Genomic DNA, 16,556 nt, shown 5'->3' with positions numbered 1-16,556 from the left:
CGATTGTTATCATTAACACTACTATAAATATCTGTACCATTTTTCATTTAGTCTATAGCAACATCACCTTTACTGTCTGTACCTGTGTGTGTGTATATTGTGTAGGCTGCCTCCCTCCCCTCTCTCTCCTTCCATCCCTCTCTTTTTCTCTCTGTTCCTCTCTTGCCCTCTCTCTCTCTCTTGCCCCCTCTCTCTCTCTCTCTCTCTCTCTCTCTCCTTCACCCCCAACCGGTCGAGGCAGATGGCCGCCCACCCTGAGCCATGGTTCTGCTCGAGATTTCTGCCTCTTAAAGGAAGTTTTTCCTTGCCTCTGTCGCCTAGTGCTGCTCTTGGTGGGAATTGTTGGGCTTCTGTAAATAACATCATAGAGTATGGTCTAGACCTGCTCTTTTATGAAAAGCGCTGTGAGATAACTGTTGTTGTGATTTGGCGCTATATAGATAAAACTGAATTGAATTGAATTGGTCAGTAGGCGGTGTTTTTATAGATTTGATTTCTTATCTGGAACATAACTTGCTCCGGAGCAATGGCCTGTACTATGACGGGAGTTTAACCTATTCAGACTAACTTAACTCAGGGTTATCAAGCAAACTCAGGGTTATCAAGCTCTGACCGCTACACTGGTGTTAAACTACGACGGTGAATAAGATGTTGGTTAATTGAGTCGGTGTTAACTGAATTGGAGTTGGTGCGCGTTCGCATAAAACGGGCATATTCAGCCATGCAGGTAGAGTTTTTTTCGCAACGGCGCATGCTCCGTATTTTCACCTGAAGAATGCACATTAATAGTGACAGGAAATAAAGGGTTTAAAGCCAAGGAGGCTTGTTGGCATCACACTGAGTAAATTTGTAATTATCTTCACAGTGTTCTTATTGTAGGCTAATTCTCCATTATGTAATTTATGGACTTTTCTTTTATGTGTAATATGATTAGGATTTAAAGGTACAACTGCATATTGTAATAAAAAAATTGAGCCATAATCACAAATCTATAAATTAAAATTTTGACTATTCTCTGACATTATAGTCATTCATTTATGAGAACCACACCGCTTCACTTTGCAAGACTGCAACATCACACACACACCTCAGCCGTGTGTTATTCATGCAGTGGAAAATTATATTAAACTTCGCAATCGGATTTATAAATATTACCATGCACTTTTAGAGACTTTGTCGTGAATTGGGTGTATTCAGAAGAAAACACCAGAGTGATTTGGATTTGTGACTTTTAGGGAATTTCCGATTTATGTTCTTGTAAAACTGCCACTTTCATCTACTCACCCCTGCCTATTCCTAGTTTTTGGACACCTAAAGATGGCCTACATTTCAGAAACTAGATGGTTATTTAATTAAGATCTTCTCCCTAAAATCACAGAGGCTGCAGGGCTCACTGTATGAACGTAATGCTGTTGTGTTAAGAATAACTTTATTTCAGCTGTAACCCCAGTGGAACATGTCAGGATGAAATCTTAAAATATTTTATCAAGTGGTATTAATATCCTGCTTCTCATCATTAAGTACAGATGTGGTGTGTAGCCCACGTATACAGGGCTAACCTAGAGTTAACCTGTAAGATAACATGCTCAGAGCAGTTTAGAGATGCAGCATAAATTACCATGGCAACAGACCTCAGTTAAGGAAGTGAACTAGAGCCCAACCAATATGGAATTTTAAAGTCTGATACCGATTTCAATATTTGAGGACCCCCCCCCCCACACACACACATTTTAAAAAACACACATAAACAAAGATTATCCCTGTTCTTATCTTGAGACCATACCAAGATACCATGACATAATGGCATAAAGAGAAACTTTTTTGTTAAATAGTCCTTTGTACAGAAAATATATTAAGGCTTTGATAAATAAGAGTCAAATGCATAAAAGAAAAATTCTTATTTGTTATAAATTATAGAGTAGTACTACTAATGAACATTAAAGTGTATTGTGGGGGCCAGCAAAACAGAAACTATAAAAAATACCTATATACTACTACTGCTAGTACTACTAATAATAATACCATAAATCTCATGCCATTACTATAATAATGATAAACAGGGCTCTCCTACTGTAAATGCAGACGCGCAGCTTGCAGACATATTTTGAATAAGTTAAACACTATAGTTTAATCACTCATTAATGTTAGCGCTGGTCCACTCGTAAACATGGCATTGGTTTGTGGCTATTTTAGCAATGGGCAGCATCAGTCATTCATTCCAGAATTGGAGGACATTTTCTGTCCCACCCATTAAATTTCAAATAATACATGTGCAAAATACTAAAACATGCATGTGTGAATCATCCTGAGATGAAATGTAAATATAGTTGTAGAAAAAGTAGCTCCAAAATATAATTTATAATACCAGATAGCTTTCCAGCACCCCCTAAAATGGCATTTTTCTCTTGTCCCACCTTCTTTATGACAAATTTGCATGTCAAATATAAAAGTTAAAATAAGTTTTAAATCTACTTTTTTGGTATCAATTTCTTGATATATGTCTCTTATAATTGTTCAAAAAAGTTTTGAAATCATGAATATATTTTAAATAATAGTATTTATGCACAGAAGTTGTGTCCCACAACATGTGTGCAACCCTGTTACCAAAACCCATTTAGCCTGTCAAAGGAAGAGAAAAAACAGTGAGTCACATGACACAGTGGAACTGACATCACCAAGTCATTTGCTAGCACCATGGGTAACCCAAAGTTAAGTCCTCTCTTCTATTTTTCCAATCTTTTTAGCCATTATTGAGTGTGTCACTCTAACCAACGCAACCCTGTTACTCATATTATCAGAATAAGAAACATTTATTTTGAAGTTGTGTCTTTTTATTTATATAACTAAGTCTGTCCTTGACCTTGAGTGTAACACTTCATTCCATATGTAGCATCTATTCCTGAGAAAAAGATTAGCATTGATTTGCGACCCTGTTACTGTAATTACAGTAACAGGGTTGCAAATCAATGCTACACTAACATGATACAGGGTTGCATCGCCTTCAGTTCACCCAGAAGGGACGGTCTATTATCTATAAGAACAGTAAATATATGCATAATTTTGCAAAATCTGCATGTTTTAAATGTATTACCATATTTTCGAGAATAAATTGCTAATATTTTTATTTTATTGCCACCAGGTAACCATAGCAGGTTAAGGTTGCATCAACTACCTGGATGGGATTATTGAGCCACATGGCCATTGCAAGAGAGAGATGTGATAGTCTGTCCAGCCAAGTGAACATCTGAACAAATCAGCTTTCTAAAATATTGATCAGTTCGAGAGTGTTTTTGATAACTCGATCATTTTAATGCCAGGTTGTCTGCCTACATGCCTGTATGACTCTTCTATGTTTGTACATTGAATATTTGATCAGATCTAGTTTGAGGTCCTATTCATCCTCTTGAGCCAAATAAAATCTTATTTATTTAAACAACACTCCTGTGGTTCTGAGTATTTATTTATCACATTTATGTCACTGTTACCATATAATTTTTATTAAAATAACCTGATGATGATTTTTCTCAGCTCGCATAATGTGTATCAGCAAATATTTGAAAATAATTACTGAAATTAATAAAACAAAACTTGGATCTATTTAAAAGTTGGGCAAGATAGATTTATAAAGTTGCTTAAATTAATATAAGTAAAGTCTTATCTAAAATTAAATGAGTATTCAATGTAAATGTGAATTTCTTTATTTAATGGTAAAGGATTTATTAAGCAAATATTTTAAAATATACTTCTAGAGGTTCCTGAGTATTCGTAACAGGGTTGCGCCAAGCATAGCACACAACAAATAAACAGCTAATATATAGTGCACCTTTGATGCCTGAGCTGGAATAGATCAATTTATTTTATGGTGTATTACCAGTTTTTCTTATATACATAACAGAAAATGACAAAATAAAGGGTTGATTTTTCAAAAGTGTTGATGACTAAATTGTCCTCCAATTCTGGAATGGCCCATAAGTGCATCAACACTGAAATAACAATAATCCATTTTATAGCATTTTTTGATATTATTCTTAGCAGCAGTTGTATATGTTGTTGCTTAAAAATAAAATATATTGTGTTCAATGGAAAAAGGTAATGTCTTTTACCATTCATTTAAAAAGAACACATTTTAGAGTTGTAATCGCAACTCCGCAATATTTTTGCTTATGATTATCATACCGTGAAAATCTCACACCGGCCCATGCCTTATACTATCTATAAGCTGTGAAGAGGAAAACAGGTGGGTTGAGCAAACATTCACAATGTTTTTTATTAATTAATTATTTAACAGTCGTTTAAGGGTTTACATTATTTACCAAGCAAAAACACAGATCATTCTGTGGTTGCAGCTTCTCCAGTGTGAGGATTTGCTGCTTTTTTGTTTTATATCATTGTAAAAGTATCATTAGGTTTTGGACTGTTGGATTGACTAAAAATATTTGAAGGGATTCAGTATCTTGCCCAAAGGCCCAAAGAATAGACTACAATTGCCTCATCTGGGGAAAAAAAACAGATTAACCAATACTTAAGATAGTCTGTTTTAGATATCCTCTTTCCTCTCACTCCTTTGGTGGTTCATTATGTAACATTTGAATTACAAAATGTCTACCACCTTACATTATTCATTTAGCTGACGCTTTTATCCAAAGCAACTTACAATTGCTATTTAGAGGGTTAAGTGTCTTGCTCAGGGACACATTGGTGGATGTGTCACAGTAGGGGATTGAACCCGGGTCTCTCACACCAAAAGGCACGTATCTTATCCACTGATTATTCTTTGTACTCCTCATACCATAAAACATACCCCTGCATTGACTAATTTCTGGTCAACACCTCACTGACGCATAGAGCAATAGTATCCACAACATCCACAGTATGATTCTTTCAGACCATGCTCTGATCACCCTGAAATTACTGACAGAAACTCAGTCACATAGATGCCGCTGTAAACAGAACATTCCTCTTAATTGCATTAGCCTAACTGTGACCAAGAAAATGATATTACTTAACTGTAAAGACAGAACTAAATCCTCAACAAACTATTGGCTCAATCTGTTAACAGACCACGCAAACCTAGAAAAGTTCACATCAACACTAAAAGAAAACATGATCCCATTCCATAAGGTCTCCTTCCCTGCAGGTCATCCAGACCTCACCCAAAATTTACAACCCAGTGGGGAAAGTGTAACTCAACAACAAAAAACAAACAAAAAAAACACAAGGTACTTGCTTATTTTTTGTTCGTTAATTTATAATCCATGTCTTTCCATTGTTGTTTTGTAAATACTTAAGTTCTCCACCTGTGGTAAGAATGAACAAGTACACACAGTACATAGCAGCCTACTGTATGTACTTACAGTATAATATTAATGTAGGTCATGAAGGGTGGGTGACTTCAGTTTCGTTAGGTTTACCCTTCACTTAATACTCATCTTTGATATCTCATGCCAAACTCCGCTCAAAATTCAAGCAATTCCATAAAAACAATTCAACCCAATCCGGGAGTTCTCATCCACTGCGGGCTCCGTCCCAAACAGAGCTATGAAAACGTATTCCACGAAGATTAAGTACACCTGTACGGCTACAGATTCCTAACATGGATTCAGTGATGTTTATTCATGTAAGCGCATTGCTGATATGAGAAAGCGTCAAACTGTCTGATCTTTTAAATGAGATGTGGGATGTTTTCCTCCCTAAAGAAGACAACGTGTCCACAGGTCCCCGTGACTGTCCAACCGCAAGATAGACCTGAGGAAGACAAATCATCTGGCTGAACAAGCTCGCCTGGCTCACTTACTTGAGACCTAAGTCGTGTAAATGTTGTCCTATCAGCCTGATGACATCCTCCTCGGACTGAGACAGGCGCTTCTTCTTTTTGACGCCCGAGGTGGCGTCCGACGTGCAGTTGATGTTGTTGGACGCAGACTGGGCTGACACTCCGTTGTTGTTGCTGACAGTGTTTCCATTGTTGGTGACTGACAGAAGTCCGTTGGAGGACGACTCACCGTTCTGCTCACCGTTTCGGCAGGACAGTTCTGAATCTCGGTCCTGTGCTGTCCCGTTAGTCTGCATGCTACCACGGTTTATGCAGGTGACACGATGTATATAACGTTAAACGAATGTCATGCGCAACGGGGCACTGCGGGATAACAAAACCACCGTTCCAGCCGCCGACAGGCCCACTGACCCAGATGCAGCCCAGAACTGCCCTGTTGCCCCTGCGGCCGAGTCTCGGTGTTTGTTTCACGGAGGAGGCGGCGACGATAACCCACTTTTCGACGACGAAGAAATGGAGGTCTGAGTTATGTCGACAGCCGCATTTTGTGAAATTCGCTGGTATTTGGCGCTGTCAGTCTGTTCCAGCCGCGTTGGAGTTGTTGGGTAGAGCTTGTTATTGTTGCTCTCAGACAGCTGCAGCCCTGTTTTGGACATACGCAGTGACGTCAGCGGAAATTCCTTCACGTCTTTTTGCGCGGGCTGCGTCACCCGTAGGGGACGCTAAACCACTGCGGCACTTCATTTAAATGTAAATTCATTTGTCATTCTACAGGACAGGGCTGCACATTAAAGTGAAAGTTGTAGCCCCTATTACGCTACACACAGAACATATATTACTACTATATATTACTACTTCAAATCAGAAGACAAAAATATATGCAGTTCCTACACATATTAAACAAGGTAGTGATGGTAGTGGACAAAACCAGCATAACAGAAACTTATGTGCCATTTATTTATGGTGGAGTCCAATACAATAAATTTGGGGCCTCAGATGCCTCCCTGACGATGGATCATCCCCATGACGGATAGGTTTTTTCCATTTATTCTGACCAACTCCCCAACTCTGTTTGCAAAAATGGAGGCCCAAACATGTAAGGAACCTCTACGATGCTTCACTGCTGCCTGCAGACTCATGTACTGCTGTCCAGCCCTTCAACAAACTAACTTCTGCCAAATATTTTAAATTTTGACTCATCAGTCCAAAACACCTGCCGCCATTCTTCTGCATCACAGTTCCTGTGTTTCTGTGCATAGTTTAGTTGTGTGGCCTTGTTTCCATGTTGGAGGCTTTTTGGCTGCAAGTCACCATGAAGGCCAGTTCTGGCCAGACTTCTCTGGACAGTAGTTGGGTGTACCAGTGTTCCACTGTTTCCTGCAGCTCTGACCTGATGGCACTGCTGGACATCTTCCGATTGCAACGGGAAGTAAACATGATGTGTCTTTCATCAGCTAAAGTAAGTTTCTTTGGCCGACCACTGCATCTGTAGTCCTCAGTGTTGCCCGTTCCTTTGTGCTTCTTCAAAAGAGCTTGAACAGCACATCTGGAAACCCCTGTCTGCCTTGAAATGTCTGCCTGGGAGAGACCTTGCTGATATAGTACAGGTGCATCTCAAAAGTTGAAAATCTTGACAAAGTGAAACTTTTATATTCTAGATTCATTATACATAAACTGAAATATTTCATGCCTTTTTGTTTTAATCTTGATGATTCTACTGACTGTGAAGTAATCATGACACTGAAGGCTCATCTTTATTAGATTTTTTTAATCAACTCACGGTTATGATGACAAACAACTGAAATGAAAGGGTGAGGGAGATATTCCTTAACTCAAAAAACAGAATATGAATCAACTGCTCAGAACAGGCTAAGTAGACCGACAGTATGTCTAATTCACAAAAACGGAGAAGATCAAAGTTTTGAATCAAATTCTGACAAAAGCTGAATGGTAACAACAACCAGAACCACATGATAGAAACATTGTGTTGCCTTTTGATGCCATCAGCTGGCCCTGCTGGTGTGGGCTCTCCAGATGGCATTTCGGTGTTCTTCTGTTGGTACTTAGCTAAAAAAAGTTCACAATACATTATTGAAAGTGCTATTTCGTTCCCAAGCCTGAGATTCTTTTAAAATACAAATCAGTTTACAGCCATGGTCCATGTTTTGGCTTTTACATCTAAAGCCATTCCTTCATCATTGGCATTTCCACATCAGTTTAAAAAAAAAAAAAAAGAAAAAGATGTCCCTGTCTTTTCCAATAAATAAATCCAATAAACACTGTCTAAACTCTATGTACAATGAGGATACATTCAGTCCTCTTTCCCTTTCTTTAAATAGAACAAAACTTATACATTACATTATAAAAATATGAATTAAAGGGGAGTGACTGAACCTTTTCATAAGAGAAGAGCGCATGGTTTGTAGAAGAAACTATTGCACTTTCATCCTATTCTATAGAGACACTAATGGGATCACAATCAGCAGAAGAGCAACGGCTCTCTAAAATCTTCCACCCAAAACACACATGAAGTACAGCTGCCACCTGCTCATTCTGCATTTCACTGCTCACTGTCATATCAACGCCTTGGTACATCGGAAATACAAACTTTAGAAGGAGTGTCACATGTTATCCAAATGCAAACAATTTGGTGTGTTGTTGCAAGCAAAATGACAAAAAGGAGGCACAGTGATGGGCTTCAATCCCTGCGTGTGTAGTCAGACCTGTTTTTACATATTGTGCAGCCTTGTTCAACATTTCCCAATACACCATTTGCCTGCAATTGTTCCAAAATGTCATGTAATTAGGTCAACCTTTTTTGCTATCTAAGCTTGACTGCTAAGACACTTTTCCAGTGTACATGTTAATTCTGGCATCAACCTTTCAACTTTACTTCCACCTTGGGTAGAGGGACCAAGATGACTCAGCTGGAGGGTCAGACCTGCTAAAGTTGTGAGAGGACATGTCCTCTTAAGTGTAACTTAGACTGTCCAAATAGCCAGGTGGGTTCGAGTAATGTACATTTTTTCACCTGCCAGCTCTGTGAGGGTCAATGCATACATCTTGCAGATTTTGACTGTACCCAAAACAGTTGTTGACCACACAGACCATATCCTGCAAGTGTAAACACATTAGTATATGCAAAACCCTGTGTGTACACGTGTTCATTTTGGAATATGCAACCCTTCACACAAACAAGCAAACAGAGACTAGAAAGACACACAGAAGATAGGCAATTTCAGGCCGGAATGCATTAGAAAAGTAAGACCCCATTTCCACTTGATATGAACATGACATCTGTATCTGACACATTATCAGGATCATGGAAAACATGTCCAGGTATTAACACACACAGAATCCACATCTGGAGGTGGTCAAGCTCACATTGTGATCAGATCTTAGCCAGGTGTAAATAATGTCTGTTTAGTTTGACCACATTCTGAAGAAAAAAGTGCACCAAACAAGAAAGGTCACTTAACTCCGCCTCTTCCTGCTTTCTCAAGCTGGCCACCAAAAAGCTACAGGTAGTAGCATATCTAGCATATCTTCCGTTGCAAGAAGTTACTTCGAAATGGATGAAACCTCTGCTTAGTAGCACTGTAGATGGACAGCACGTCATATCAAAACTGGACAATTGCTGCAGAAAGTCAGCTGGCTCGCCTTCCTAAATCGTTGGGCGCGATCCGACCACAGTACGAGCAGAGTTAAGATAATGAGAGCCAGATACAGATCGGATTTTAGTACCAGGTGAAAATGAGATTGATCCAAATCTTGTGCAAACAGCATCCAAAGGCTGCAGCAAGTTCAACTTCATGAATTTAACTTTTTGGTGCTGTTCATTGTACTTTAAATTCCAGTTTATAAAAGCTTGTGTCCCTTTTGACTTTTTTAATATGGTACCCATTAAAGGGGCATTATGTAGTTTTCAGTAAATGCGTAAACACCAGCATGCCGGCTGTGGCTTTTCACATAGACGTGTTCAGACTCTGTTACTTCAACATTCCCAAAGGCAGTGTGACAGCGGTTAAAATACACACTTTGACATAATCCTGGTGGTACACAGGATAGTAATAGGGTCGCGTTAGCGGGTCAAGTAATGTGGAAAGTGATATAATTTTGCACCGCATAACATTAGCCGGCAAGCTAGCGTGACTCTCTCCATGATGCCAGCCTTTCTGAGGTTCACTTCACTTTTCATCCAACATCATCTGAATCTCGTTTGGTCTGATGGGCGTCAACACATGAACCTTTATTGTTTTTATCCTTATGTGGAGTTTATGTTGGAGTCTGTGTTGTGCTGGGAGCCGGTTGTTTTGTTGTGTTAGTGGACCGCATGTCATTAGCTGCGGTGTTGTCGGTATAGTTGGAGAGAGGCTCGGGGGCGCGCACAGGGCTACATCGCGACCCCGTGCCTTCACATTAAAAGCAGAATAGTGGCTGATGCAAGCAACAAAGAAACAAGGTGTGTGCTTAATTTCTAAATGAGGCTACAGCCCATTGACAATAAGGCAGAATTTGATTTATTGATAAGTGATTTCATTGAAAAACTACATATTGCCCCTTCAAGTCAAGGCCAAGATTTTATGTCATAAGGTCTAAAATAAAAATACAATTAAAATTTGGTCTAATTGGTCAAGAAACACAAGCAGTCAGACATTCAGACATGTTGGATACAAACCCAGTGCTTTAATCAGATTATCTATACCATTTTAGTCTAACAGACTCTAATGTGCTACAAAGATTTTAATGAACTGGAATTATCTTTTCACAGCATTGGAAATTTCCCTCGCTTGTAGAGGGCCTGGGAATTCCTCAATTTAATTAAAACATGGCGATCATAGCTGCAATAGGCACTTTCGTCAATCCACAATCCGTGTGAAAAATCTCTCTGCCATGTGTGCTAACTTTTGTCCCTCACCTACATCACACTGTACAGACGCATAGCAAAGTCCAGAAGCCAGCGGTGTAGAGAGGTCCAGGAGCAGAGAGGAGAGCGCAGTACTGACAGACCTGACATGTTCCCAGATCAGACGAAGGAGAAAGAACACTGCGACTGTGGAAAAATACACTATGAGCAACGCACACACTCTTATACACACCCATAACCACACATGGGCAAGCAGCAGGTGGCAGATCAGTCTCTACTGTCACACTCTAGCCTCTCATTGGTCCACTTCCAAATCCTCTTCCTCGTCAGAGACAGAAAATGTGAACTCAAATCAGTCAATCAGGTTCCTGTACATGGAAGTATGGGTAGAAATGTCCAGAATGTCCAAAAGCCACATAGCGTTAATGTGCTGAGGAGATGGCATCAAAACTGGTGTGTTTGCAAAAAGGCTAGTAAGTGTGTGTGTGTGTGTGTGTGTGTGTGTGAGATCAATGTTCTGTTTTTATCTGAGAGACATTTACAAAAAGTAATTAAAGACCATCATTGTTTTTAAATTATTTCGGTTTAAATTAGGCATGTTAGTCATCCTCATGCTGAAATGTTGAATTCAAAACACCATTTTTGTTTGAATTACTCAATTCAAATGTTTTGCGCTAAGACAAAACTGAATGTGACCGAAATGGAATTTAACATGGGGTGTTGCGATAGCTGAATGGTTACATTACAGAGCATACCACAAAACGGCCATGTCCCTGGTTTGATTCGAGCTGGTGACCTTTGTTGCATGTCACACCCCCTTCCTCTAGTTTATTGTCTACTATCAAAAAAGAACAGTAGTTCAAAAGTCAGGAGAGACTTGCATAAAAACCATAGTCCTTGCTGCTGTTATAAATATGATATTAGCTAAAAAGTCGGGAGTTGGGAGAGAATGCTTTGTTTGGGGGGGGGGGGTGGTAATGAAAATAATCACCCAGTCACAAGTAAAGTAACATTATTACTTTTTTAAGGAGTAATAAGTAACTAGCAACTAATTACAATTTCTGAGTAACTTGCCCAACACTGTTTATATACACTGTCAGTATGGAGAGGCTGTTTTTTTGCTTTGTCACAGTAGAGTGTGAAAACATTCTACAAGCCTCCAGTTCCATACTGCAGTAACAATAATATTTCATTCCCCTCTATTACATTAAGGTGAGGACAGAAGGTTCTGGGGCACCTAAGGAAATAAAATCAAAACTATCTGCAAGACTAGATACCACACAGGCAAAGGAGAAAGTATTTATGTATTGTTTTTGTATTTCAGGAATTATTATTCATTTTACCATTCAGTTGCATTTTTGAGTGCTTAGGGTTGGCACACACATCTACATTTCACCTAGCTTTACAAAATTTGGTAAGTACTTTTCCAGACAAAAGCCTCTTGGTGCCATGCCCTACACCCAACAGGAAATCAGCCATTTTGATTTAAGTGTGCCATTTTAAAAAGGTGCTATACTTTCAGGAAGTCCTTCTAGCAGCTCAACCAGATCCACCCCAAATTTGGTCAGCGAAGTGTAAAGACCTTCACAATACTACGGACGTGGTTTTTATGGAACTTGTTGTAACTTGAGTGTACATTGTCTAATCTGCCCCAAATAATCACATGCTTGATAGGAGTCCCTAAAGACATCTACATGCCAATATTGAGGCATAGTCATAGCGCCACCGACTGGTAGCAGAAAGCTTTTTTTGATTTATATATAATTTCATTGTGTGGTCTCCACTTGGTATGCAGAAAAATAATGTAAAATTAGTATGTGTTCTCTAGCGCCACATAGTTGACACAGGAAGTGATATTTAACTCCTTCATGCAGTGTCCAATATTCATGAAAATGTTTATCCATGTCAGATGACCTCCGGTAAATGTATTATACATGATATCCAATGTCATCTCCAGCTTATTCATGCACTGTCCAATAGCTGTGAAAATTCAAATCTGTGTCTCCAATAACGATACCACATCAGCCACTCCCACGAAGTATGCGAGTGTCCATTCATCACTGCTTTACTTTTCTTTTTGTAAGGGGGGTGAACTGGCTGTTTAATTACATTCAATTTCAAGTCACTATCAGTTTGTCTGTTTGCTGATTAGCAGGAAATCCCACTATATTTGGTGAAAAGGTAAGTCATTTTCAAGAAACACGTGATTCATTTTGGTGCAAATCCAGGATTTCTTTCAAAATATTTCTTAACATTGCAAGAAAGCTTTTTTCTTACATTTTATCAATGAAATTCAACTTCTAAATGAAATTTATAAATTAAACAAAATGTGGCCATCACTCGACTAGGGGGCATGAAGTCATGTAATGACTTTGCTGCTGCCAGCCTATCCCATCTATACTTGCCTTTATTAATATAATTATTTTTATTTTGTATTGTTTTAATACAATTTAGTCTGTATCTATGTGTTTGACGCACTCAGTTTCTAATCTCTTCAGTAAATTCTTCAGTACAATCGCTACTTGCACATATACCTTAGATATTGAACGTGTGTGTGTGTGTGTGTGTGTGTGTGTGTGTGTGTGTGTGTGTGTGTGTGTGTGTGTGTGCACATATGAGTGAGTGTGGCCCTTAGCTGTCCACCACCTGGTGTGGCAGAGTGACAGAGGAGCTGTTGATAAAAGAGCCTTGTTTGTCTCTTCCCTTCAGAAAATAAGTGAGCAGTTCCCCTTTCCCCTTCACAAAGATGGGCCCCCTCCTCACAAATCGGAAGCCATACTCCTTCAGGATGTTGTAGCAGTCCTCCACCACCTGAAACACAAGTATATTACACAGCTTTCAGACCCTTTATAACAAAAAACACACATTTATTTAAAACTGTGGTAGCACTTTACATTCCAGCTTGCTAATAACTGGTTATAAAGGGGTAATAGTTTGATCATAAAGAGGTAATAATTGCTGGTGAGCTTGTGAACATAGTGGAGCATTTAGCAGCTACAGAGCCATTTATTTTCCTTCAGGAGCAGAGGGGACCAAAAAAACTCTGCAAACAAGCTAACAGATACATCCCTGAAACAGTATCGTCTCATAGAAGTGTCCTGATAAATGTGTTAACCAACAATGACCTTTTAACACATCCTGCAGACAGAGAGCAACATTCATATTCACGTCAAGTCCTGTTTGTGTTGCCTGATGAATGTAAGTCTCTGTTAGCTCTGTTTTAGGTCTCCACCAGCTCCAGAGGGAAATATCCGGCTCTGCTTCACTATGTTCATTAGCTCGTCTCTGACTGTCTGCTGTTTGCTGCTGAGCAGACTGTGTACGGTGGCTTTTTAGAGTTATACGTGTCTCTTAAGCTGGACTGTCAGTACTGATGGAAGGACAGTAGTTTGGTTCTTTAAACTACACAAACCGAAGTCAGTATCATCCTTAGTGGCAAGGCTTTTCTTCAGTACAGAAGGGACATTCCCCACAGGAATTGTCATATTTGTGCTTTTCTAAAAACAAAATGTCTTACTGAGAATGATTTATGAAAACATGATTACTTTCGCAAAGTTTATTTTTATTTATTTATGTCATTTAAATGTAAAATTTAATTTTACTGCCATTGTAGTTTGACACATACATTTCCTTACACATCCTCTTGATTTCCTTTCACACCAATTTTAGAAGGAACATGTACAGAATATAGTGAGGTGAACACTTCTAGCCATTATATGTAAACATACACAAATAAAAATACACCACCTATTCAAAAACACTGGATCACATTCACCTAGGATAGACCTGGATTAAAATATGGTTTATCTTAAACATTATTTTGTTGCACCAAAGCTTCAAACATACTCTGAACAGTATTCATTTTGAAAGCTGTGTAAACAGTGTTGAGTAATCCAGAGACCTGCAGTAAAGCTCAGTGCTGTACCTGGATGTTTCCCATAACCCCTGTCGACTCCATGCGACTGGCCACGTTCACAGTGTTGCCCCAGATGTCGTAGTGTGGTTTTCGGGCACCAATTACTCCTGCTAATACTCCGCCCTTATTCAGACCTGTGGGAGAGTAATGACACATGTGACATGTACAAGGTTGTTTATTAGTCATTACACAGCACAAGGCTGCATAACAAAACGAAATTTGTAGTTCCTTCTTGCTACACATACAACAGAGCCTATAATTAAGTGTTAACATATTAACACTTATTAACCATATTAAAATATGGTAACATATAAAATAAAACAAAACAATATATACATATATGTATAAACCCAAAACATTCCACAGTGCATTTTTTGAATTTGCATCTGGGGTCAATGTAAACTGCAGTAACCAGATGATAATATGAAAGTTTCATCTTCACAATGACATTTGGGAAACAGAGTCCATCTTGACTGTGTTTGAGCACCAAGCATCATCGATGTAAAACACTTCCTCTCATCTTGCCGGAGTCTTGCGCTGACATGGTACACCTGCCGAGTGCTTGATCCGGGATGTTGATGGGGCAGGTCTCTGTAATGATGTGGGCACAACAGTGTCTGAATTCCGTTGTTTGGTCAATATGAGTCCCATTTTGTCCAGTTGTATATAGGAGCAGAATTAAGCCCAAGCTGGACCAGCATGGCTCCTCTCCTGGCTCTCTTTCCTCTCCTCTGAGTGATCAGCGCACCTTCCGTGGCGCCTGGTCCGGTTGTTTGGGCCCGGTGGATCATGATCCGTTGCCCTTTAATCTAAAAACTCCATCTTCATCTTCCAATGACTGGATTTATGTCAGAGGTAACACAAGTTTTGTCAATAAAGCCGGAACAAACCGATAAAAAACAAAAGTGTAGTGAAGTTTGAAGGAGCTACCGGCTGCTGCGTCTACAAGCACTGCCGGTTACTATAGCCAAGACTAAGAGTGTTAAATGATGTGAGATTACCTATTACCAGTCTGCGGTGGCTAGTGCCCTGTTTTATGCTGCCATGTACTGGTGGTGGAGCATGAGGGCGAGTGACGCTAAAAAGCTCAACAAGCTAGTTATTGGTGTTGAACGATAGATCGTTTCCAAATTGAAATTGGGATTTGAGAACGTGATTAGCTAATCGACAGCAATTAAAATGGAGGTTAATTATACAGCGCACCTGACCTGTTGTCAGTCACGCATTCCGTTGTCATCCTTGTGTGATAGATGTGATCGCCAATCAGAGCGGGCACTGGGTGTATACATTTTACAACAACAAACGAAACTGGAGGAAAATGTGGAATAATGACACCAGCTGATCAGACACAGGCAGCGGCTCTCACACTGAAGTGTTTCAGCAGCGGAGCGTTTAGCCTACACATCGTTAACATGATGTTAATTTATTATGTGTGCTTCAACTATGGATAACAGCTCTCGGTGAGCCCGCTCGCTCTCTGCAGGCTATGTTACATATCCACATGCATGGAGCATTTCAGAATAAGTGTTTTGCTTATTTGTTCAGTTGTCCTTGATTTTTGTGCTTCTACTATAGTTAAGTAGGCTATGTAGTAGTAACTGTTTCTTGTTTAACTGTGTATATTGTTGTCCGATTGGGAGTCTGCAAAGGGTGTTTTATTTTGAAAATCGACCTGATTCTCTGTGCCGTTCTGTGTCTGACTTCCTGCCTGGTTCATCTGCTCAGTGCTGCTTGACGTGGATTCCGCCAGAAATAGATTTTTCCCCCTTACTGGTTATGAAGGTCGGCTCAGTGATTGGAGGAGTTGAGCTGGACTGCGGAGGCGGATGCTGTATTTAACAACTTCTCCCATCCGCCCTTATGACATGCTGGTTGAGAAGAGAAGTGACTACAGCTAAAGACTTAACCCCCAAGCTGTTCGACCGAGTGGCACAGGAGATCATTCAAACTGTTTATCTCATCCAGGCTGTTTCACAGTGTGGCCATCAGAGGACTGGGTA

At 39.6% G+C, this 16,556-nt stretch overlaps 2 protein-coding genes across 4 annotated transcripts in view; both read right to left on the bottom strand.

Moving 5' to 3' along the window:
• Window positions 1-6,440, bottom strand: part of LOC119896894 (WD repeat-containing protein 26-like) — a 64,305-nt gene extending 57,865 nt beyond the window's left edge. The window contains exon 1 of the mRNA XM_038710311.1: window positions 5,795-6,440. Within this exon, the coding sequence (XP_038566239.1) occupies window positions 5,795-6,069 (275 nt within the window). The 5' untranslated portion in view covers window positions 6,070-6,440. The remainder of the gene's footprint in view (window positions 1-5,794) is intronic.
• Window positions 6,441-7,526: 1,086 nt separating this feature from the next.
• adcy3a (adenylate cyclase 3a) overlaps window positions 7,527-16,556 on the bottom strand; it is a 77,035-nt gene continuing 68,005 nt past the window's right edge. For 2 of the 3 annotated variants that reach the window (XM_038710308.1, XM_038710309.1), the window contains exons 19-20: window positions 14,566-14,690; window positions 7,527-13,451 (exon numbers count right to left, since the gene is read on the bottom strand). In XM_038710308.1, the coding sequence (XP_038566236.1) occupies window positions 13,272-13,451; window positions 14,566-14,690 (305 nt within the window). In that variant the 3' untranslated portion in view covers window positions 7,527-13,271. The remainder of the gene's footprint in view (window positions 13,452-14,565; window positions 14,691-16,556) is intronic. The other variant, XM_038710307.1, reaches the window with a different exon arrangement.

This window comes from Micropterus salmoides, unplaced genomic scaffold (assembly GCF_014851395.1).
Source record: "Micropterus salmoides isolate LMB-PRFRI ecotype aquatic unplaced genomic scaffold, ASM1485139v1 Ms_hic_scaffold_11, whole genome shotgun sequence".
In the NCBI taxonomy this organism is placed as follows: domain Eukaryota; kingdom Metazoa; phylum Chordata; class Actinopteri; order Centrarchiformes; family Centrarchidae; genus Micropterus; species Micropterus salmoides.
The sequence above is the reverse complement of the archived record's forward strand: the minus strand, read 5'-3'. Positions and strand labels throughout refer to the sequence as shown.